The sequence below is a fragment of the Helicoverpa armigera genome, chromosome 5 (assembly GCF_030705265.1).
Source record: "Helicoverpa armigera isolate CAAS_96S chromosome 5, ASM3070526v1, whole genome shotgun sequence".
Lineage (NCBI taxonomy): Eukaryota > Metazoa > Arthropoda > Insecta > Lepidoptera > Noctuidae > Helicoverpa > Helicoverpa armigera.
The window spans coordinates 10,524,988-10,551,352 of NC_087124.1; the positions used below are offsets into that span (position 1 = coordinate 10,524,988).

The 26,365-nt window shown below is 34.9% G+C and overlaps 1 protein-coding gene across 1 annotated transcript; it reads left to right on the forward strand.

Moving 5' to 3' along the window:
- The first annotated feature begins 550 nt into the window (after window positions 1-550).
- Window positions 551-25,919, forward strand: LOC110379164 (protein obstructor-E). Its single transcript, XM_049842416.2, has 5 exons — window positions 551-711; window positions 22,504-22,562; window positions 22,930-23,092; window positions 24,401-24,595; window positions 25,127-25,919. The coding sequence occupies exons 1-5, from the start codon at window positions 663-665 to the stop codon at window positions 25,345-25,347; spliced, it is 687 nt and encodes a 228-aa protein (XP_049698373.1). The 5' UTR covers window positions 551-662; the 3' UTR covers window positions 25,348-25,919.
- Window positions 25,920-26,365: the final 446 nt, after the last annotated feature.

The following is a 26,365-nucleotide window of genomic DNA, read 5'->3' on the forward strand; positions in this document are numbered from 1 at the left end:
GCACGCCGCGTGAGGTATATGGCCGTTTTCGTAACACTTGAGACTGATACTGGTGTGGGATGTATTCATAGTCTTGCTCAAAGTAGTAGACCTACTGGAAATGGTTTAGACTACCTATTACATTCAGAACTAGTGGTGCTTTTTGTGAAAGACTGTAATTTAATTATGCTTTTTTTTAATTAATCAGACTGACCTATAATGCCCTGAATACAGATATTCCCGTAAATTTCTGTTCCATAGATAATTTTTCATGCCTCGTGTTATTAAAACCACCACCCAACATGTTATTAAAACGAAAGAATATAATAATTTAATATTTAGACTACTATATGGCTACTGGAAGCCGATCCGAACATAGTTGGGAAAAGACTCGGAAGATGATGATGATGATGATTTAGACCACTATATCAACTTTTGCAAAACTTAAAAAATTCGTAGCTTTTCAAAAATCTAAACTAATTAAGAGTAAAAGGCGAAACTGTGCTCATTTTTAGTCCCTCACAATATGCCTTACTGAAAGAAAATGCCATCCACACTATAGATACCGCCGCCTAACTACGGGCAGCGGTCGGTGGTCTGCGCGCGCGCCGCCAGTGCTACCGGGCCGAGAGCGACGCGCACACGTCGCGACTTCACGCACACACACAAACAAACAAGCAGACATGACGAGTAGTGCACAGTTCGCGGTTTTGTTCGCCTGCGTGGCATACGGTAAGGATTTTATGTATAAGGACGTTTCTGAAATAATTTTCAAAAATAAAATTAAGTTAGATTAAGTAACTTTAAGTAAAATATTAGTAATTTAGTAATCTTTGGCTAAACAAGAAGAAAAGTCACAATAGAAACCTGGTGATATTTTCTGTTTAATATACTGGAAATCCTTGATTTTCCTCAACTCCATAGTGCGACAAATCTCGTAACTGAGTAGGTACGATAAATCTTAGAAGAATCGATTTTCGTAATTATTCTGATAAATACATCATTAATGACTGTCATATCTCCTGAATAATCTTAATAGGTATTTTGGTGTGCCAAATATATTAAAGCCCCTGAACATACGACCATACACAAAAATTCACACATACTCAATCACAAACTCATATACATAACTAGATTAGCCTCACCTATTAACTTTTCACGAGTGACTAATCCCATTTTACTTCACATTTAGTATACCAGTCTAACAAGTTATCTTCATAACAAATATTAGTTGTTATGAGACAACTGCTCGAGTGTAGCGTAAATGTCAATTGCTAATACATTATGTATGCTTTTGGTTATTATATGCTTGTTTTTCAGTGTTTATTATTTGGTTAAGATGGGTGGTAGTATTTTTGGCCTAGTGGTGTATGTGATAATTTTAGATATGAGCATCGTAAAGTGGTGATCCTTGGGGAAGACCTTTGTCCAGCAGTCTTTCGGCTGACATAAGGATGAGTATATAAAACAATAAGAACATGTTTTAGAAAAACATAACTCGTTTACCTAAGACACTATTAATTGGCCAATGCAAAAAAAAAGTTGAGATAATCATAGTAGTAAAAGGTGTAAATTTTCGTATGACAGAACAGTAGTAAATTTTGAGCACTTATGTACCTGTTATAGCAGAAAATTCTGTATTAAAACAGTGTAAATATAATGTCCTTTAAATCAAATTTAACACATTATCTGGAAAACAGAACCATTGTGTTACGCAAGTATCAGCTAGGACAAGTTATGTTAGCATTCTCACAAGTTTTTGTTTCGAATTCTTGACACGAATAGCTTTACTTTGAGCACGCACAAAATCATTAACCCGAATTTTGATTATGTAAAATGTGTAACGATTATAATCGATTCTATCTTATTCGATTATTGCAACATCGATAAAAAGCTAGCTGTAGACTGAACAGTAGGCCGATAGTTGAACTATTATTAGGCAATTTTTTTTTAATGAAAATCTTGATTCCTATCAAAGTTTTCAATCGGTCTGATACCGGCTAAATACCTGATCTTTATAATGTGAGTATTACCATTCATTTTCATACTAATTTATGAGCCCAAACAAACTATCGGCCGACTAAAAGTTTGCAGCGTGTACCTAAAAAATATATCGTTAGACTTTTAAAAATTGCAATTAACAAAAAACATATGGAACATAATATCAATTAATACTTGTTTCTCGTATAATTGTATTAAATAGAGCTGTTTCCTGCAGTCGGTTACCCAACCGATTGGAAAGGGAGCCGGAATCGAGACCGTTTGTACGAAACTCAAGGCCCACACCTGATTCTGAACGACATTTAAAAATATATATTATGAATTATTTGGACCGGCCCGTGGGTGATTTATGCCGTTGTGAAATCTTAATGGGCACAACTGTGTGTGTACATATGTATTATTTTTTTATTAATATGATATCTCATTTTATTGATGACTCTATCCATAGATTTTTTTAATAAAAAATAAATAAATTTTGTCTGAAAAAAAAAATGAGTGAGTTTGAAGACAGCGGTGAGAGTGAGTGAGTGATAGTGAGTTTGTAAAAATGACTAAAAAAAAACAATACAATATTAGCAGTATAATTCAAATCCTAAGCACCACATAAAAGATAAAATTACAATGTTAATCTCAAGATAAAGATTAAATAACCGCAGTTATAATCCGTAATTGTCGGGTGTAAACTTATATAACAGGCGTGAGCTACAAACGCTCGTACAAAAGAGTTCAACGCGCTACTTGCACAATCGGTTGCATTGTTATTATGATTTTATCTCGTTCATACACGTATAAGTACGTAATAAAGACATTTTTTAGCATTATATTTGTATTCTGAAAAGCACTAAGAACGTAGAATTTTAATGTTTATAAAAACGTGCTTGGAATATTTTGTTATACACAAAAGAAAATGCACTAAAATTGGTATTTTTAAATGACTATAAATACTTTTGGTTTTCTTCACATTCCTGTGAGATTACGTGCTAACCTCCATAACCACTCAACCTACAAAACGTAAAATAATTCTTCCACCCAGAAATAGCGAACACCCTTGAAACATGCGTAACAAATAATGTAAAAAAATATTTCAAGGTCAAAAGTTTTCATTGAATAGATGCAGTACAATGAACAATGCTTCAACAAGCGCTGCTTTTATCTTTCCTATTCTTTTTAGACAAGTTAAGTTTATTTATAAATATGTCACTAAATTTAGTATCGATTTGGGATAAATATTTGAAAAGACACTTGGGTTAACCAATCATATAGGCCTTAAAATATGAAGTAAATATAGTATCGTAGAAAATAACCACCCATATAAAGTGAAAAGGGTTGCTGTTTTGACATTAACTCAAAAATCCCACTAAATCATATTTTTTTGCGAAAGTTTGTGAGAATGTATGGATGTATGTTTGTTATTCTTTCACTCAAAAAACGGCTGGACCGACGACCGGGTAGAAATTTGGTATGTAGATAGTGATACCCTGGATTAACACATAGGCTTTTTATCAACATACTACGCGGGCGAAGCCGCGAGTGGATGCTAATCCTATAGCTATTAAATATAAAAACAAAAACAAAATCCAGTAATAATAGTTAATTACAGTGAACAAATATGAGAACAAGCATAAATTGATTATAGTGTTGTAACGCTATTAACAAGTTTTTGTTCAGAGCACGGTTGTTACATTATCGGCTTAGTTCACTGAAGTGTCGCTCGAACTAATTGTTTTGTTGTGTCATTAATTGCTTTTATCCATTACTTCATAATAGAGATAATTTGAAATATTATAATATTATGTCAAAATAGTCTTATATAATTGAATGAAGGTTTACAGAGTAAATTTTGATTACATAGGTTTTGCCCAATTAATTAAGTCAGTTTATCTTAATCTTAGTGAAAGTTTTGATTTATTTTAGAGAAAAAACACGCTTTTTGTGATGACTTTTATTAACTAATCTTGTATTGTCATTAGAACGCAGAGCATGTGCAAATTTCATCCTAATCGAAGGCCGGGAAGTGGTCCGGGGCTGCGGGTTGTTCGAAAGAGATACCGCGGCCCTGGTACATAAAAGGCCTACGACGGAACACGACGGTTTTTAGTCAGTAAGAGTCTGACACTCCCTCACCGCTGCTAACCCACAGCGGGAGGGGTCATTTGATGATTTTTGACGTCGGAAAAAAAAAGGCCGGGAAGTGGAGTCAAATTAAGATTCCAAGATTTTCTTACATACATAGTTAATTACAAGTGAAGCTAATATGCGTGTTAAAAACATCTAGACTTTTTTGAATGTGGCACAAAATATCATATTTTCCATACATAAAAAAAATTCTCTTTATCTTGATTCCTACATTTAGAGATAAATATTTGTACATGGTTTTATTGAAAACCATGGTTTTATTGAGAAACTCGTGGTGGCCTAGTGGGCAAAGAACCAACCTCTCGAGTATGAGGGCGCGGGTTCGATCCCAGGTCAGGCAAGTACCAATGCAACTTTTCTAAGTTTGTATGTACTTTCTAAGTATATCTTAGACACCAATGACTGTGTTTCGGATGGCACGTTAAACTGTAGGTCCCGGCTGTCATTGAACATCCTTGGCAGTCGTTACGGGTAGTCAGAAGCCAGTAAGTCTGACACCAGTCTAACCAAGGGGTATCGGGTTGCCCGGGTAACTGGGTTGAGGAGGTCAGATAGGCAGTCGCTTCTTGTAAAGCACTGGTACTCAGCTGGATCCGGTTAGACTGGAAGCCGACCCCAACATAGTTTGGGAAAAAAAAAAAAAGGCTCGGAGGATGATGACATGGTTTTATTGACAAAAAATATACTATCTATATAATATTACACGGTATGCACATACGTATGTTCAGTACTGTTTGCACTATAAGTGAACGAGGTCAGCCTTGCGCCAACAAGTTTGGAGCCTAATTAACAATTACGCGGTCAAACGTCTGTTTCTTTGCATTCAGTTTTAATGTGATATTGTCTAGTTAGTTTCTCAATAGATAGTGAATGTTTCTTAATTGTAATCATGTTTCAGTAGCTATTGTGTTGGGTGTGTATTTTAATTGAATTGAAATAGTTAATTTGAAAATAAGAGACGTAATCAAATTAGTTCATGGCTCATGGCCTAGACTGGTATGGATAAAAACTCCATCAAAGATTCCTTTGATGCTTTTTCAGATTTGATTCGATTCAGAAAGAAAAATAAAAGTCTTCAATAACCTAAAACATGTGTATTTAGCACATCTAACAAAGACTGTTTATTGGTACTGCATTTTGATAACTTTGAGTACTATTAAGGTCCAAACTCTTTGACAAGTAAATCTAAATCGTCAAGCGCCCAGTTTGTTACACCGAATAGCACCTTATAAAGCGAAATAAGCTCTTAAATTATAACCATATTTGTAAAACCAGAGGAATGTCCAAATATAAATAACACCTGCCTGTGTCAACTTGCTAATGTATGAAAAAATGAACATTAAGTTCACTAACTAACTAACACTAACTACTAATCACGTATTTTGTGTTATTGTATAAATTAAAATAGTGGAATAAATAATTTTTTGCACAAAAACTAAACAAATGTGGGATATACATAGGTCATGATAATATTTGAAATCTATTTAAAATTTATAACCAATCTAATGGCTCTCTATCTATGCTCAATATGTTGAATATTATTTAATAACAAAACGCCATTTTCTCAGGTTTCATTTCAAAAACAACACAAACGTATCAAAAACTCACTAAAATCGCAACACAGCCTGCGTATAATCCTGCAATCAGATTACCATTCTTAGACCAAGTTGTATAATTATTATTTACGACTATAATAAAGTCTAGCTACCAGTAGCCTAACACATTGATCTGCGCTTGTTTAACTCGCATCTTATCGCCAATAAAATTATCATGTGTTGACGCTTTCTTTTATGTCATAGTCGTACATCAGTGTGCGCGTCATTCGTGTAATGGAACTTAATTGTTCATTAATTTGTGTTTTTTTAATACTATATGGGTTATGGTTGTAAGTAGCATACCGTATCTATACTAATATTATAAAGCTGAAGAGTCTGTTTGTTTGAACTACAGAAACTACTGGTCCGATTTGAAAATTTATTTCAGTGTTAGATAGCCCATTTATCGAGGAAGGCTATAGGCTACTTTTTATCTCGGTACGGGAGGTAATACCCACGGGATGCGGGTGAAACCGCTGGCAGAAGCTAGTAATAGATAATTATAGTAAATTGGATTATGTGTTATTGTTCTACTATAGGCGATACTTCCACTTAAATGAAAAAAAATATAATTTAATATTTAAAAAAAAAACTGCTGAAATACGATAATTCTTTATATGGAGCAATACCAGAAATAAGCTCAGTTAATTTATGATTTAAATAATTGCGTTTTTAGATTGTTTTGTTGCAAGAAACCTGGTATGTAGGAATAATTTAAAATATATTTTTATACTTGGGCAGCAAGAAAACTACATTGTGATTTTATTTTCGAAATATTTAACATAGATGTTTTTTAATGTTATTATATGTCGTATAGTGGTTTAGTTATATTTTCATCATTCATAAAGTGAATAATTACAATACTTTTTGATGCCTCATTTAACAGTAATGTGTTAATAGACTGCTGAAGCTAATTATCGTAGCCTACTTACATTGCGCGCTTCCCTCAAGTTTCCGTTGAAAATATTTATTAGCAATGTTGTTAATGTAATATAATAATTATACAGGGTCATATATACTTCAAAAATGAATAAAATGGTGTTCGATATTTGTTACTTATTACTGCTTAATAGTTTAAATTACTATTCGAGAAACCAATTATCACAATTATAATATGTAGTTTTTCTGACATTTCAAACCTATGAAAAAAACTGTACAAAAATAAATTCAGCAGTTTTCAAGTTTATCAAGAAAGGAACCGACAGACTGTTGTAAAATAGTTGTAATTGAAAATACGATGTTCTCGTGAAGATAACATTTTATTTAGTGACATAAGTCTGACAAGTCAAGAGACATAAGAAAATATTTGAATTATAAAAAATAAATACTGTATCAGTCAGTACGACTACATATGTATTAGTACTCTTTCAACACAAATGAAGACTTTGTTTTCTAAAATGTAGTGATGAGCCTAAAAATTAACTTAACAGCTAACCTAACCCAGGAAATGAACCTTATTCTGGTCACATACACATCACTAACAAGGCAATCCGCAGTTAATTCGTAACTTTCTCAGTACCGTTACTTAACCAATGAACGTGGACTTTTACCTTATAAGTAGTCTAATGATGCCTTCCGTGGCATCAGCAATATAGTGAATCATTGGAAGGTATAAATGACTTACTGTGTAGTGCGTAAATGATGAATGGACCATCCATTAGTACCGAGGTATTTTATATTATTCAATTGTGGTCAGGAGAGTCTTGAAATTAATATTGCTTGAGCACGTAATAATATTTTGTAGTTTACTCGTAATAACTGCCTCTTACTGCGCAAGTGGTCTCTGGTTCGATTCCCGGGTCGAACCGACATCGCTTTGTGGGTTGTTTTAGCAACTTTTACAAAGCAGTCCCTAGCCTTGAAATGGTGATTGATCCACCTGTGTCGGTCCTGCGCCTGATCTCTCTCCGGTCGTGTAGGATTGCCGTAGCCCACAATCGAGTAGAACACCATTACTATTATTATATTTTGTAGGTGTGTTTTAGTTCGTAATAATATGTGTAAATATATTTACTTCAAATTGAACTCGTAATCTAACACCCGTATTTATAAAGAAGTAATTACTTGTTGCTAAGTAATTTCTTAATTAAGTCATTACTTATGGTTAGAATTCTTAAATACGAAATCTCATTCTATAGTTGAGTAACACACGTTACTTACTTGAGCAAATGCTTTAGTAATAGTTGATGCTTGATGGTTGTTTCTGTGTGGCAACACTTCGTGACCACGTTTCGTTGCATAAAATAGCAAACATAAGGTCTAGATTACTTGTACAAAACCTTGCAATAATATTTTTATATTACATTATTTTACATTCATAATAACAATAGCGTTGTATAAAGTAGTTTGAATTGTAAAAAGTATATTATTGACATATAATTTTGTTGGTACAAAAACAGGAATGCTTGGAGAAACAAAACGTTTGACATGGTATAACCCTACTAAATTTAAATGTTTACTTTTGACACATGGATTATATGCCGACTCGTGAACTTTTACTTAGACAGATAATACGTTCAATTCTGTCAAATAGTACCGGTCATTGTATAAACTTATACAAGGCTTTATTTTACTCTGTGTATTTATTTTGTGAATTTCAAAATATGAATAAAGTAGACAGGAAGAAACCGTTCTCGAGTTTGGAAAAGGATTTATTTTTGAATATCATACAAAAATATGATACAATCCTAACCTGCAAACAAACAAACGCTACGAGTGCTTTAAAAAAGAAGCTGGAATATTGGCTGTTGATGAAAGTTTGGTTGCTAAACCGATTTGTAAGCATGGAAAACGTCTTTTCCAAACTCCAAATAAACGTTCTACTGAATTTCTTGATTTTATTTGCACTTTAGTATATCTCTCCTCTTGTGCAGTTCTAGGATTTGAAACTGGAGTCAGTAAATGTCTGAAATAAAGAATGCTTTATTGTTAACAAATGAGCGGTATTGTAGTGAGGTATTTATGATACTTTGATGACCACATGGTATTCATACAGTTATAAACTAATATTGTTATGGGATATCTTCCATGATTGTTTTTTTTTTATTTTGAGTAAGTAATAACGATATTAGTTTAAAGTTCAAACCGTGAAAGCTTAAAACAGTTTCATACAGTTTTAGTTTTATTGTTTATGAATAATAATAAAATATTACTATACTATTATTTACCTACCTAGTGCAAGGATATCCTCCATCAGCAAGTAACACCCCATCAATTTCATTATTGCATAACCTTATATTTAAACGCGAGTTTCTATAAATTCGGATCTATCATGTGTACTCTATGTGTATTCTATCATGTGTACTGCCAGCCCAACGTACTACTATATCATATATCATCAAATTAGGGCCACCAACTACTTGCACATTCAATGAAAAATATCCTTTTCTGTTCCGGTACTGCTCTGTATGAAGAATACCTCTAGGCTTGGTGATTTTAATGTGGGTGCAATCGATTGCTCCTACAATATTTTTCAGTCCAGGTGCTCTGCCAATGCAACCAAGGTTTTCGAAATCATCCTTTGTTTTCCTCAAATTTGCAAGAAACTTAATAAAATCTGGCATTAGCAATGCCAATGCTCTACTAACTCTCTTCACTATATTACACACTGTCGATTGAGAAATATGCATGATATCTCCACATACAATCTGAAAGCTTCCAGTGGCATAAAAACGTAAAGCAGTTAGCAAGCCCTCTGTGTGTCTCTGATTGTAAAGTGTCTTCAATTCTCGGTAAAATAACATGTCTCACAACACTTTTGGTGAAACGAAATCTCTTTAAAACAATCTTCCGAATAGTCATGAAATGGATCCACATCACGAAAGTAAACTTTGGGATTTCTAGGTTCAGCAACTTCTATCTCCTCTAATATATTATCATCTATATTGTCTACAACAGCAAAAACCGCTTCGATACTATCCAAAGTGTCCATTTTTTATTCAAATAACGTCCAAGTAGTGCTTTAGTAAAGGAAATGGTGACTATTACTTGGCTGAGAATTCTAACTTTTGACAATTCTAAGTTTGAGCAATTACTTAACTATAGAAGACAAATCATTACTTAAGTAATTACTTTTACTCAAGTACTTACTTTTACTTCTTTATAAATACGGGTGTTAGTCAACGAGTAAGAGTTTGTAGAAAGATATGTAAAAAAATGGATAGAAGCAAAAGTTTCGAATAATGTGAAAAAAACTTCTAAAGACTATTATGTTGAATATATAGAAACTGGATTCATTAATATAGCCTCAATACAAGTTTTTGCGATCTGTCTGTCGAAATGAATGAACTTTTACAAAATGCCCGGCCATGAATGGTGTACACGAGAAATTTCGTCGGTTTTATTTATCCTTTCACGACCACTTAACATGGCTATGTTAAACGTATATTGTAGGTACATAAAAACTGCTAAACCGAGAGCCGATTTCCAGTTTTCTCCATTTTGTTTTATAAGGAAGAAACTGCTTTACAAAAATCATTTATGGATCAAAATCAAATAATGAGCATTTCACTAAAACAATCTTAATTCTATGTTGAATCTAAACACTAAAATATTGTGAAATCGAAACCCCGATAAAGGAGGTATGCAGGCAAAATATAGACAGAGCCACACCTCTCAAACATTATTTAACAACAACATATTTTATTCATGAGAATCTTCTGCATCTAAAACAAAATATCTAGACTCATCTCTAGATAATTCCACCGCCAAAATCAGAATAAACTAACTCGAAAGCCACTTTCTAGTCTCAAATCTAGAATTCTTAGCCATTGAGACTAAGATATATATATATTTAGACATTTGTTTAACCCACGGAGTAAGGAAAGATGAGCGGAGTTGCCATAATGTAGGTACATAGGTCAGGTGCCTTCTTCTAAGTAAAATTTGTACGGTGGGCGTGGCCAAAACGATCAATTACGAATGAACTAACGAGGCTTTCGGGTTCTTTGAGACATCTGTCATGATTTTTGGTATTACAAAAAAAATTCGGGTCCAAATACGGACGTAAACAGTAACGTTCCTTTTTCCCCGCTAACTTGCATTTGGGCGCGCTACTTTCTTTTGCGTATTTCTGTTATAACACCTCCGCTAGTCATTTTGTTCTCCTTAGTTTAAGCAAAGTCGTGAAGCTGCGAATGATAAGATGTGGATTTCCTATTCATTCGATAATGGTATTGCAAAACCGCGGAAGACAGGTGAAACCGGCTACAAGTCATCTTGTGTTGCGTCATCCGAGGAAACAGTTGACATTCTGCCTGTGTGATTTCTTTGCAAGGCTTCTTTTGTTTTTTTATTTTATTTGTGGTCTTTTTTGGGATATGGGATTATTGACCTTCTGGTTATTATGTACTTAGTTAAGTTAGGTTACATGTAGATATTAGATAGTAGTAGATAGTAGATAGTAGATAGTAGATAGTAGATAGTAGATATTGCATTCGGCGCAGTATCTACGAGGCTTGTAATAAAATTACTATCGAGGGACAGTTCTTAGTCGTTCAAAATTTTATGGTTAAAATACTTGATTAGTACAAGTCATGTTATTGCAATAAAATAATACATCTATTTATCAATTTCACAGTGTGACTGTAAGACACACATAGTTGTCTATTAATAGAAATGTTAAATTAATAGGTTATAGAAATTACTGTATTGAAGATAATAGCCTACATAGACAGACCGACATATCGGGCCGACATGTAATATCAATATTGCAATACTTAAATTGAACTTATTTGTCCACAATATAATAACTATGAGAAATAAACTATAAACAACTATAAACTACTTACTGTGCCAAGATTACCAAACCTGTAACGAGTTAACAATGAAACACAGTTAACTTAACTGTTAGTTAATAGAGAATAGGTAGTTTCCCACAACTCTGCTGTAGTTAAATCTGTTGTAATCTTAGTTAAACACGATACTTTCGCTAGACGGGAATAAAGATTGCTCGATAGTAGTAAACGTTTGTTCCTTTGGCTTTGTGATGTTGTAATATTAGAGCTTATTGTGTAGGTATTAGACAAGTTGGGTTAGTTATCAATACTAATATAATAAAGAGGATTTTTTTTGTTTGTTTGTTTGTGTCCCCGAAACTACTGAAACGATTTGAAAAATTCCAACTAACATAGGTAATATTTTAACCCATTACGGGCAGTATTTCCCGCGGGACGCGAGCGTAACGGAGTAAATTATACAATGCACATAGGAGTATTTAACCCAAAAAATCGATCAAAAGTCGAATATTACAAAGTATTCATAGAAGGTAGTTTTTGCTACCTGGCAAAACGGTAGGGTCGGGGGGACAATAAACCGCTCAACTCTCTTTTGTTCTTGCTAAAATTCCGTTCACAATCAGTCGTCTTTCTAACGCAAGCTTGATCGCACGAACTTAATACCCAGTGAAAGTGAGTTAACTTAATTGTTAAAAATAAGCGTGACAGTTAGATTACTCGGTATAAATCATATTTTAGTTATGGACGGTGCAGAACAAGGTATGTAAAATTTATATTACTATTTTTTTTTGTAATATATACCTTTAACAATTATTTACTCCATCTTTTATGGGGTACATTAAAAAGATGAGTCGATTTTAGCCTTTTCCAATATTTCAAAGTCTTTTTGTTGTATTTCCGGACTTTTCCGGGTCAAATTCTTTTTCATCCTGTTGTTAGATATGCATATTAGAAATTTAAAAGAAAATAGCTGCCAATATGTGCCAAAATGAAAACATTTTGAAAATTAAGTGCATGTGGTATTTACAAAACAAACTTTATTTTGCGGTCACTTAAGTTAATTTCAGATTTCTCTTGTTGTAGGGTCTTCTGGTGCAAAAGGTCGTGACGCGAAATTATGTTTTCCGAAAATCGAGGGAATATACTGAACCAGATTTCGGAAAAAAGTTGGATTTATTGGAGTTTGAAATAATTAATGACTCTTCATTCCCAACTGATCAAAAATCATAGTTTATTCAAACATTTTCTCGTCTCAAGTCTGAAATGAAGTCTAAGTGGCAGATAGCAAAGCGAACAGAAAGTGTATTTTGAAAAATACCATGATTGGTTACAAGGCACTCTTGAAATACCGAAAAAAATAATATTGAAAAATCCCCGGTCGGCCAAGCAAAGAGTTCGTGGAACTAACAGACTGCAGTAAGCGTCGGAAGACATCACATTTACGAGGCAAAATGAAGCAGATACACTAATTTATGCAGGTCAAATGGCGCTTCGTGATAAAGGAAATGTGGATGGTGCATACGTGATAAAAGATATTATGGCATCCCCAACACGTGGTCGGAAATATTGTGAAGCTTTCAGAAAGAGCGCAACTCCTGAAGCAAAAATTAAACAACTATCGCCAAGTCAGGCTTTGTCTATATTTGTGGAAGCTGCATTAACAAGAAAGCAGTACGAAATAATTAGAGAAAGTTCTAAAAAACTATATCCGTGCTATTCCATTTTACAAAAAGCAAAACAAGATTGCTATCCAAATGCCGAGTCTTATAGGGTCACTGAAACGTGTGCAGAAATTCAGTTACAAGCATTATTATTTTAATAAATGGGCCTACAGTTATTAGACACGCCATACTACCAATAGGGGCCTTATCAGAAGAAGCTGCAGAGGCTCGTAATAAACATTTTCGAAAATTCAGGGAACAATATGCAAGAAAATTCAGTAGAACTGACTGTAATATGGATGTCTTAAATAGATTATTATTAACTTCAGACCCATATTTAACAAGTATTAGACGAAAAGTGACTAAAAAATCAATAAATTTTAAACTAGAAACTAGGGAAATGTTAATGTCCTACGAAGTTGATAAGGATAAAGAGAATGCAGAAGATAGTGAACATGATTCAGATGAAGAAGAGTAGTTATAAGCGATTTAATTAATTTAATAATGTATTAGTTTATAAGTTTTTAATTAATACGTCTAAATTGTTAAAGATTGCAATAAACAAATAGAGACAAATTATTTTTTTTACACTTATTTCAAATTCCTGTTAAAAAATAAATCAAAATAGTATTTTTTTTTACTTTTTGAGTACATTTTAATGCCAATAAATAAATTATAGCAGATAAATAATTTTGATCGACTTTATTGATCAAATACCCCTATGTGCAATGTTGATGCTAATAATTTTATTGTAAAGCTGTTTCTCGCGATTTTTTGCTTCGTCTATGCTTTATTTACTTAGCTAATTTACGCTAATAATTGCAGCTCAGCTTGTAATCTATCTGTTCGCTAAAGTGAATCAAAATTGACTCAGCCGTATATTACTAATCTCCTAGCTTTTCCTAAACGATTAAGTAATACAAATATAAACCCTGACAATGATCATACCTAAGTCTAATTTCTCAATAACATAATTAAGTGTATGACAAGTGACAGCATTGTTAAATATTCATACAACGCACCTTATGCAAATGAGACCGCAATAGCTTTGAATTCACAAGGAAATTGCGACAATGACAATGAGATTATCATCAAGGATCGTGTCTTAATTATACTTGAACTAATGTTATATATGAATTAACTGCTAGGTAAATGCAACAAAATTGGTGTGATTAAAAATTAAGTTGTGCTTGATGCGGCCGTTTCTTGGATGGGTGACCGTCTGTGTAACGATAACATTTGTAGATATTTGATAAAAAGCCCAAGAGCTGCCTAAGCTTAATATCTAATCCTTGTAATATGCGTACTACCATTCATCTTAATACTGATTTATAAGCCCAATCAAACTATAGGCCGACTAAAAGTTTGCAGTGTGTAGGTACTGTGAATCTCATGCCAGAAAATTATATTATTGTTTATTTTAGTATCATAGCGTTTGTGGAATGTGTAAAACAGAAACACAGATTACGAAGAAACAAACACAGATAGTATTTCAGAGAAAGAACTATTACTAAATCACGATACACTTAACGTTAGCTCAATAGGTATTTCTATACTATAAACTCTTAGTACAGCTGTAAAATAAACCCACTGTGCTTACAACTCGTTAGCTTAGAAACTCGGTAACCGAGTGCTTATTATTATTGACTACTTCTCTAATTACATCAGCAAGGTCGGGAATTATAATCGATTGAAACTCGATTATGGCCGTGATTCGACTATTACGAGTTCCTATCATATTTAAGCTAAATTTAGATAGCATGCCTAGATGTAATTAAATAGCAAAAATACTATAAATATAGAAATAACAGGAAATATTTATGTTTCAGTGCTAGAGAGTTCGTTCGCATTTTAGAGATTAATATAGTTTATGGTTTTGACCTAGGTTTATATTTTTAATATTTTGTTTACCTATGTAGTGTTTGGTATAAAAACTATAAGTCTTACTTAGGGGGAAATCTACCTTTGCGGGATTGTGCGAAAGATTTACTGCGGCCTAGGTACATAAAGGGCTTAAGAAGGACCATGATGAGTTTTAGTCAGTAAGTCTGGCACGTCCCTAACGCTGCACCCACAGGGGGATTGGTTATTTGATGATTTCACACTTAAAAGTGGAAACCTAATAGTAATTGTTATACGATTATATCAATTAGATACAGGGTTATATTCAAGTTTATATTTACCAACGGTCAATGTTAAGAGCTGAAGTTCGTCAATCCAAAAATATCATGATCATAAATTATGGATTTAAACAACTAAATCAACTTTAATGATACAGGAAATAACTAAGATGTTTTCAATCTTCATAAATGTCAACTATCCAAATAATCTTTATAAGAAGAGCGATATTTTAATTACGTGTCTGCAAATGTAAATCAAAATTATTTTTATAATAATAATAATATAATAATAATAATAAATTGTTTATTTGCATAAAACATGGTATACAAGGTGTTAATAATAATAAAATAAGTACAAACATGTTTATTATATGTTTTTGCAAATATTTTGCAAGCAGAATGCATATAAAACATTTCTAGTAGGTATGTACCAGCGTGTACTTACATAACATATAATTCGAAGTGTTTTGATTAAGATCAGCATTTTTTGGGTATATGTGCACACATAAGCCAGCATAACTCTCTTAATTAACTGCGAACTATAAATAGAACTCACTTTATCATATTATCTAAATTATTTTAATTATATACCATCAATTTCAAACCACATAATAGACTTAATAGATTAACTTGGAAGAGTATATTGAATGGGCTAAAAATAACAAACTAATTATAAACAAACCTCAAATTCGACTATCAATTAGATTAAAATGCACTTAGTATGATAGATGTATGCATTTACATGTACTCAAACTCGTTGCTTTGCATATTAACTTCATCGTTATATCAATTGAAATATTGCTATTGGTGCACTCAATAATTGCCATAGCAACTAAGTAGTCTGATAACCAGCACGACAGCCGACCTAACATAGTTCGGATATGGCTAGGCGAGTGATGATGATGAACTAGTCCTGGACTTACTTTATCTACAACCAAAATTATACCAAGGATAGAACGATAGGTAAAAGAACTTAGATAAAACATAATTTCCTAACACAATTGTCACTATCCATCACGATAAGAACTCGCTAAACAATCTTAATTATAACAATAATTATAACATCAAGTTCTTAAAGCATTGTTTAATGTGGCATACGAGTATGTACGATCTAATCTGAGGCAGTTAGCCGGCGACTGCGCATGACCATCAAGGCTAGCCACTCACAACTACTTTCGCCTCTAGCCACGCGGGCCGCTAAAATGTTGCACACACTTTACCAGGTCTCTTTAAGAACATATGACAGGCCTAAGTAAAATACTATATTTTACTTTTAGAAGGCTTGCTGTGCTGAGAACCTGCAATTATATTTTGGTTTAGAGTCGTAATTTATATGTCTTCTTCCGAGCCTTTTCCCAACTATGTTGGGGGTGTTTTACAAGGAGCGACTGCCTATCTGACCTCCTCAACCCAGTTACCCGTGCAACCCAATACCCCTTGGTTAGACTGGTGTCATGCTTACTGGCTACTGACTACCCGTAAGGACTGCCAAGGATGTTAAATGGCAGCCGGGACCTACAGTTTTGGTGTCCAAGATATAGGTACTTAAAAAGTCTATACAAACTTAGTCTATAGAAAAGTTGCATTGGTACTTGCCTGACTTAAGAGGTTGGTTCCCAAGTAAAATACTATACTTTACTTTTAAAAGGTAATTTATATGATCTTTGGTTATTGCCTAAACGTTGCAAAATGTATGGATTTGTTGCAATACTGAAACGAGTTACGGTAACTGAACTAATTATTATTATCATTTTATTGGTAAGCTAAGACCAGTTGTTGTGATTAACATCGCGCTAAATACGTCTTGGGTGGACATTTTCCGGCTTGTTTGACTTGTTACTGTAACTTTACTTTACCAAAATGAAAGGTCTATCGAAATGTTAAACTTATATACTGGTGGTAAGCTCGCCGACTTGAAAAATAATTTCATTATGAGATAGACTACTTATATGATAGTCGCTCCTTGTGAAACACTGGTACCCGGCTGCATCCGGTTAGACTAGAAGCCGACTCCAACATAGTTGAAAAAAGGCTCGGAAGATGTTAATGTGGGATAGCCTATTTATTGAGGAAGGCTACAGATGCAGATTAGATCCTACTGGATGCTGGTGAAATGGTTTGATAGATGACAGGGAAACCCCAAAAATAGCATAGGATATTTTAATTCGAGTACAGAAGCTATAGTCTGTACACATTGCAAACGCATGCATTAACAAAGAAAATACATCAAAATGAATCAATATCAATCACAGTATCATGAATGCAAGAGGCGTCAGTTCTGTCACGACATGCGTACGCGCCGCTGCAACAGATTACATCGAACTGAAGTATGAATTATTCATATTTTGTGCGAGGACTTCGAATGCGTTTGTATGGTGCATAATAGTTGTGATGATAGGAGACAAAGTTCATGGAATTCTAGTGACGGAGTTTTTGGACAATTTCGATGCTTGGCAGATCCTAGGTTTTTTTGATTAATTAAAAAAATGGGATTTTATTGTTTTATACTTAAAACCCACCATGTTCCTTCTTGAGCCCTTTGTGCACTACGATCGCGGTAACTCTTTCTAAAAATTACGCAGTACCTAATAGCTTATCTGAAATCACGATTTATTAAAGAGATTTATAATCATGATTAATATAACTTGCCTAAGCCTATATAGTTTCATCATCATAATCTCATCACAATTTTATCATCAAGTATTATCTAATAACAGGCTTACTTAACGCCTATACATTAGGTTAATTACAAATATCCGTGAGAAAAAAAAAACATTTATGGTGTTTAATTGCGCAAATTCTAGCATTAGATAACATCGGTGTAAAACAGTTGTAAACTACATGGTGTATCCTGTTTACATCCTGAAAGATCGTTTGATAAAACGAGTTTTCTTAACACCCTATCTATACATGTACGCACAATCCGTTATTCTTATAAACACAATTTAGCTATGTACTCGTATTAACAAATATTAAGAAGCTCGAGAATTACTGGACCGATTTACAACTAAAATGTGTACTTTAAACTTAAAAACTTAAAATGTTACTTTCTCGTCTTTTAAGTCTTTCATTGTTATGTAGCCCATTTATCACGGAAAGCTATAAGCTACTTTTTATACCGATGCGCGGAATAATCCAACGGACAAGGCACAAAAAAGAAGATATAAATATTTTTGTGACGAAAAAAATACATCATTTTAGAGGCCCAACACACATTATCAGTCGGTAATACATTGGCTATGTGTATCGCAAGGTCACGGAAAGTAAAACAGCGGCTAAAGTTCTTTTATATAACGTTTAGTTTAATTACTATTGCATATACATTGTATGTATATAGCAAATATTATTAATACCTACTCTTATTTCGTTGACACGCAATCGACATTGCTGTGGTGACATTGACTTCTAATTCAATTATTTTGTCTCAATGACTTTGTTTAAAATAAATACATTTAAAATTTTAATAGTGCCATTGCAATAGGTGGAAAAGCAAACGAATTGAATATTTGATTCATTAACAAATTTTAAAGAAAGTCTTCAAATCACGATGTAATTTTGAAATACAACACTGTTAGTAGAATACTTATTACTGTTACTTGTACTGTCTTTCATTACGATAAGCATATAGGTAGCGTATTTTCCCATTCTGGAGTCAATCGCAATTCCCCATCTATTTTGATTTTCGACAATTGACGAGCATTAACACAAAAACGCGAACCTATATGAATGTAATAACCCCAAATGACACACACTTATACAAACTATCATTCACATCACTACACCATCCATCCTCAGAGCCTTTTTCCCAAACTATGTTGGGGTCGGCTTCCAGTCTAACCGGATTCAGCTGAGTAGCAGTGCTTTTTATTCACATCACTACACCATAATTGGGAAAAGGCTCGGGAAATATTAATTGGGAAAAGGCTCGGGCGATGACAATTGATGAGAAACAAATGACTGGCGTTGACGAAAAATATGACGAACCTATATGAATGTAATAACCCCAAATGACACATGCTTTCATATCATTACCAGTACAGCAATCAATCTAAATAATGACCTCCAGCAACTATCTGAATGAAGATGTACTCCGTACATTCGCATTGTAAAAGTAAAAGTGTTCGAGGTTGTTGCTTCGCTGGCCGACATCTGGTGCGTTGCCTCACTCACGACTACTCAACTGTGGCGGGATGAACGCAATCGCTATTGTTTTTGTTGTTATTGAAGAGTTTTAGAGCATTTTCTGGTTTTTGTAGGAGTAGTTCAATTTTGATTTACAAGAAGGTTACAATCCGTCACAATGGGAGAGGTTATCTAATGACATCCCTCAGTGATGACGCAGCCCTGGTACATGAAGGGCTCCAAAAAGATCATGCTTTAGTTAAAAAACAATCGCGACGCGGTTACGGTTTGGATGGGTATCACTTTCCGAGTATCCAATTGCTTGAACGAATTGCACGAATGCTTAGTGCGAAAATACTTCTTAAAAACACAAATGGATTTGCGATTTTTAGGAACTTTGGCAAAATTAATGGGATTCAATTGAGTGAATATCCAAATCTATATCTATTAGGTACATGCAGCTCTCAGCGTCTTCCTCACGGAGTCACGACTCTATTAATCTAGTGGATGAACTCGACAGTTCTTGCGATGGCTCTGTATAGCTAAATCGTTAGTCTACTCTATGTGAAATCATTTCCTGCATTTAATACAACTACTTTAAACCGTTTTCAATCTATACAACCAACTACTACCAATTATTCCTTGTTCGATAAAAAATGGAATTATACCTCAAACAAAAGAAAATATATTATTAATGAAAATAAAAAAAAAACAATTAAATGACACCTAAAAGAGGCCTTAATTTAACCATAGTTATGAAAATAGATAAAAACTGCCAACGTGAGAAAGGACATAGGCTACTTTTATAATAATGATAGTACAGCTAGCTAGCTAATAACCAAACAATACTTACTTATTTTTATATCTTACTTATCTATTTTTACCGACACGAATAACATGCAACCAATAATGATATTATACTGTTAATTTCCTATTCGGAAGTACTAATAGGAACTATGCAGTCAATTGTTTGCACGAGTGAAAGATTCAGAGTCTATGAGCAGTTGAACATTGTGAGTAGAAAGTGGAAGGTCGAAGAGGAAGGATGACCTTTCACGACAAACCAGAGTAGGAAGTATTGAAGAACTGGTGTAGATTAATGAGCAAATAAGGGTTGTTTATTTAGCTCGTTTGTGCTTTGAATGGGACAGTCACTGTTTATGTAATCCTGTACTTTATGGATTTCGATCCAAACAGGTCGTAATTTGAAATTATTGTTATAGACTGTTTATCTATAAACGAGATATAAACTTTTTCAAACCAAAAAGAAGTTGAGTACATACATAAGTCTATTAATTCAACCGGCTTTATTATAATTATTATTTGCTACTAAAAACATGAAATCAGTACGTTACTAAGCATTAATTTTCCATTAAGAAATCGGCCTACAATTTTAGTTTTCGTTTGGTATAATTTTCCTTATGTTACAGGTAACATTAAAATTACTATTTTATTATTGACGCATAGGACCCAGGATGACGGCTACGATCGGGCTTTCTCTTTTAAACTTCCGTTTTCTATAGACTGTTAGTGCTTACTGTGTAACAATAGATAAACCTTTTGATAGGCCACATATGTATATTATTTAGCAAACTATATCAACAGGCGATCAATTAGTCTATTAGTAAAACACGACCTTGTTAAATTAAGGAACAAATTATATTGTCGAAACGCCAAGTAGTTAAGTCTAAAATTAAAAGGATTGCGTTCAAAAAGTTTGCACAAGTCAACGTTTGCAAATTAAGTGTTAGCTCATAGGAAGATTAGTTATTATAGATAAGTAATATGCTTGATTTACTGTTAATAATTACTCCTCATATTAGCGTAGTTAATTTTATTAACACATTAGAAAGTGCTGAATTTCATATAGTATTCTTTTCCTCCAAAACAATAAGAGTTATGGTTATACCACATCTATATTAATACCTATAACATTACTAATACTAATGATACATTTTTTGTTTGCTTTTACCCTGAAGGCTCCGAAACTACTGAACCGAAAAAAAATCTTACACTTTTGGAAAGCTACACTCTTCCCATGTAATATATGTTCTATTTTATCCCGGTACGGACAGGAATTCTCACTGGATACGGGTGAATCCACAAGAAAACTACTAGTAGTACATATACTTTGAAATGACCAGGCCGTTTGTTTAAACCGCTTGATGAATTCAACAGTTTAAATTCAAGAGTTTAAATTACTTTGTATTCAATTGAAATTGAGTTTAAACCAACTTGAATAAACTCGATCCACGCTTCGATATCGTTCTAAAATTGGAACCTTTAGCTGAATACACATATGGTCACATTACCTTGAAGTGATCTTAAAAGTCATTCTGTCGCTAGATTAATCGTCGTTGCGTGGCATTTAAAGATCCTAAAAATCTTAATACTAAGTATGCATTAAAATAAGCTCTAGCTTAAATGTATGCATTTATGTTTCCAATAAATTACTCTATCATAAGTCAGTTAGGGAATGAAATACCGCTCAGCAATTTTTGAGTTTAGTGTGAATAAATAGGTGAATAAACAAGATCAGCGCTGAAGAGGTTTTTCATAAACATATGTAATGATTGTTCAGAATTATCAGGTCCTAAAGTCAACCTCACCTCATTAAAAAACAGATTTCATTCAGCCAATTAATCATTCTAGCGGAGTGTGAACGAATTAGTCTAAGTATTAACTCCGAGCGTTTCATTTGACCAATTGCCGGCGACCTCAAGTTACAGTAGGGTTGCAACATTTCACGCCTGAACGCACGTTACACACGCATGTTATTATCTTGAAAGTTCAACCTCGAAGTACCGTTTGCCAACCCTTGAACGGTCGCTGATTGGTTAATGTTTTGGTTTTATGGTTGTTTTAGTATCAGGGTTATTGGGGGTGTTGGTAAAGGTTATATGTATGTGTGGTACAAAATGTTGAACCTATAAAAGAAAGTCATGTGTTAAACTGGCGCTATTGATATCTCTAGAACTAGAACGGCTGAACTGATTTTACTGAAAATTGGTGAGGGGGTAGCTTAGAATGAAAATACTGTAACAGCATTTTATTCTCATTCTGGCGAAACCACGATTGAGCTAGTTTCAATATTTATTAGGCATATATTCAATGTTGTAATTGTGTAACTAATAGAAAATATCTCTTGTTTCAGCCAGCGCTGGTATACTTTTGGAGCATGCACCAGCGTGTCCCGAGCAGTATGGAGTCCAGGTAACTATTGTATAGCATTCTTCTAGATATCTGTATGCTACTCCCTTCTCTTTGTAATTCACACAATAGAAAAAGTGATGCGACGAAAATAATCTTCAAAATTCATAAAAAAACTAAACATAACCAATAACTGTTAGCATTATCATCATCCTACTTATATTATAAACGCGAAATTAATGTGTTCCTCTTTTTCGTAAAAACTATAAAACAGATTAGGATGAAACTTGGTGGTAATATAGCATACATATCAGAATAGTATATAGGTTACCTTTTATCCCTGTGCGTGTAGTAGTTCCCTGGATACGGAGGAAACCACGGCAGGCTAGTATACATATAATAAATCGAACTTCTTTGTTTTAAATTCCAGGCGTACGCGCACCCCGAGCTCTGCGACCAGTTCTTCCTCTGCACAAACGGAACCCTAACAGTGGAGACCTGTGAGAACGGGCTGCTGTTCGACGGCAAGGGCGCCGTGCACAACCACTGCAACTACCATTGGGCTGTCGACTGCGGAGGCAGGAAGGCTGATTGTAAGTATCTACTGCTTTATTATATTACTGACAGTGGAGACCTGTGAGAACGGCCTGCTGTTCGACGGCAAGGGCGCCGTGCACAACCACTGCAACTACCACTGGGCTGTTGACTGTGGTGGCAGGAAGGCTGATTGTAAGTATCTGCTGCTTTATTACTGACGGTGGAGCCCTGTGAGAACGGCCTACTGTTCGAGGGCAAGGGCGCTGTGCACAACCACTGCAACTACCACTTGGGCTGTTGACTGCGGAGGCAGGAAGGCTGATTGTAAGTGTCTACTGCTTTATTTTTATTTTATTGCTGACGGTTCGGCGGCAAGGGCGCCGCGCAAAACCACTGCAACTACCACTGGGCTGTTGACTGCGATGGCAGGAAGGCTGATTGTAAGTATCTGCTACTTTATTACTGACGGTGGAGACCTGTGAGAACGGCCTGCTGTTCGACGGCAAGGGCGCCGTGCACAACCACTGCAACTATCACTGGGCTGTTGACTGCGGAAGCAGGAAGGCTGATTGTAAGTATCTGCTACTCATTACTGACGGTGGAGACCTGCGAGAACGGCCTGCTGTTCGACGGTAAGGGCGCCGTGCACAACCACTGCAACTATCACTGGGCTGTTGACTGCGGCGGCAGGAAGGCTGATTGTAAGTTTCTACTGCTTCATTTTATTATATTACTGACGGTGGAGACCTGTGAGAACGGCCTGCTGTTCGACGGCAAGGGCGCCGTGCACAACCACTGCAACTACCACTGGGCTGTCGACTGCGGTGGCAGGAAGGCTGATTGTAAGTATCTACTGCTTTATTGTATAGTGACGGTTTAGACCTGTGAGAACGGAATGCTGTTCGACGGCAAGGGCGCCGTGCACAACCACTGCAACTATCACTGGGCAGTCGACTGCGGTGGCAGGAAGGCTGATTGTAAGTATTAAGTTCTGAAGATACTTTAGAATCTTGAATAACAGAGCCGTTTATTTATTGGCTTAAAAGTTAATCTGGTTGTGAGTGCTTCACAGCTGAACCATTTTTTGTAGCCCTCTGTGTCTGAATACATAATTGGAAAATACTTCTCTTTCGTAAAAACACTCATTGATACTTATAAATAATAAATACTTATCTATTTTATTGATAAAGTTCTTTAAAATATGACCTCTATAGCTATTAATGTTACACGTCTAACTATAACAAAAATACATTTTTAGTAACAATGTTAGCAGTTACTTTTCAAACATCATATTTGAACACACTCCTGCTTACCGTTCCAACATCTATGCTTAACAAATATTCATTTTTTCTCTCTCATTCCAGTGGTACCCCTATCATCACCCGGCTGCGAGTTCCAGTTCGGCATCTACCCTGACAGCGACGAGTGTTCCACCAGCTACATCAAGTGTGCTTACGGCATCCCCGAGCAGGAACCCTGCACCCCTGGCCTTGTGTACGACGAGCGCATCCACGGGTGCAACTGGCCTGATCTACTCCAGCCTTTCTGTAACCCTGAAGGTTCGTATCTTCGTAACGGTGTTGAGGCCGCTTTTGGCTGAGGTGCCTGTACTCATATGAGATCAGCCCGATATATTGTAGTGCACCAGCATCCGCGCAGACACAGGTGCACACACTATTCCTTCACCCTCATAGCCCGGTGGGACGGCAATCCGACACGATTGTAGAGAGTTCAGGCGCAGATGAAAAATCAGGCGAAATTGATATCTCGGCTATATTAGTATGGTCATACCTTTACTAATATTGATTTTAAATATTAGAAATAAACTTATATATACAACTTAAAACGAATATTGTAAACCTGAAAATACATAATGCTATTTGTTTGTCGGACTTTTACATTTTCACACTGCACAGAAGACGACAATACTCGCCGTATTAAGTAACGCCATCTACTGAAAGATTTCAATACAGCGTATCGGTTTCACATACATGCTAACGCGTTTACGTCTAAAGACACAGAGGGCGCTGACAACACATACACTTAACGTACACCATTAAACGAAACTAATCAAAATCTTTCTTCCACAGCTGTCGTCGGCTTCAAGTGCCCAACTAAAGTGCCATCGAACACTCAAGCTGCTAAATTCTGGCCCTTCCCCCGCTTCCCCGTGCCCGGAGACTGCCACAGACTTATCACCTGCGTAGAGGGTCACCCTCGTCTCATCAGCTGCGGCGAAGGCAAGGTCTTTGATGACCAGAACCTCACCTGTGAAGACCCTGAGTTGGTCCCTCACTGCGGACACGCGTGATCACGTTGACGAAGCTAGTATCATAAGACGAAAACGAAATTGATGACATAGAAGAGATATAGGGACAAAATTTTAATTGACATTCTTTTTTTGAATGGTCAACCTTGAAAATAATTTCATATGACTTTAAACGCATTACTTAAAAACTACCATATTGTGATCATTTGACACATTAAATTCTGCTGTTAATTAGCTTATTCTGCCTTGAACTGTAAATTGTAATTTAAAAACCGAAACAAACGTTTTCGTCTTGTGATACACTATTTTAAAATTAATTTAATTTCACTGAATGATTGGAATATATTTCCACCGAGTCCTATTTATTTCTAATACATAAAAACTCTGTGTGAATCCTGTTATTTCCCGTACTCACACTAAAACGAATAATTTGCCAAAAACAGTTGATTCGTGAGTGATATTAGTTACCATAGACATATGTATTGTTAACCAGTAGACATGACAGATATATGTATTATTTTCATATAGATTTTTTTCTGTAAATATTGCTGCTGAAATAGTGGAAATGTAAATAGAAAGTTATGCGAGAAGAGAAATATATTTAATTAATTAAAGGTGTTTGTTTTATTTTTGAGAAATTGCTTCTACACTAGAAGATCAATATTATGTAGGTAGCGGTGTTCAGACTGTTAAATTTTTCAAGTTATCGGTATGTGGTGCACACACACTTCTAACTCCACCGAAAAACGGCCATTAGTGGATGAAGCCCTCTCCCAAGCAAGAGGGATCTGCCTATATACTCACTGCGTTGCGTACAAGTGTTACTATGAGAATTACTGTTTAAAATATCGTAATCACAATGAAACAAAATAATATGACTATTTATTTTCAAATATCCTTATAAAAAAATACTTTATTAATCTAGACTAAGTAAATAGGCTACTCCTCGTCCTCTTCAATCGCCTTGCCCTTGTGAGGCCTCATGGGCTTGCGGCGCGAGGGCGCGTTGCCGGCCGGCTTCGGTTTGGGGGTCGGGGGGTTTTCTAGCACCTATAGTACC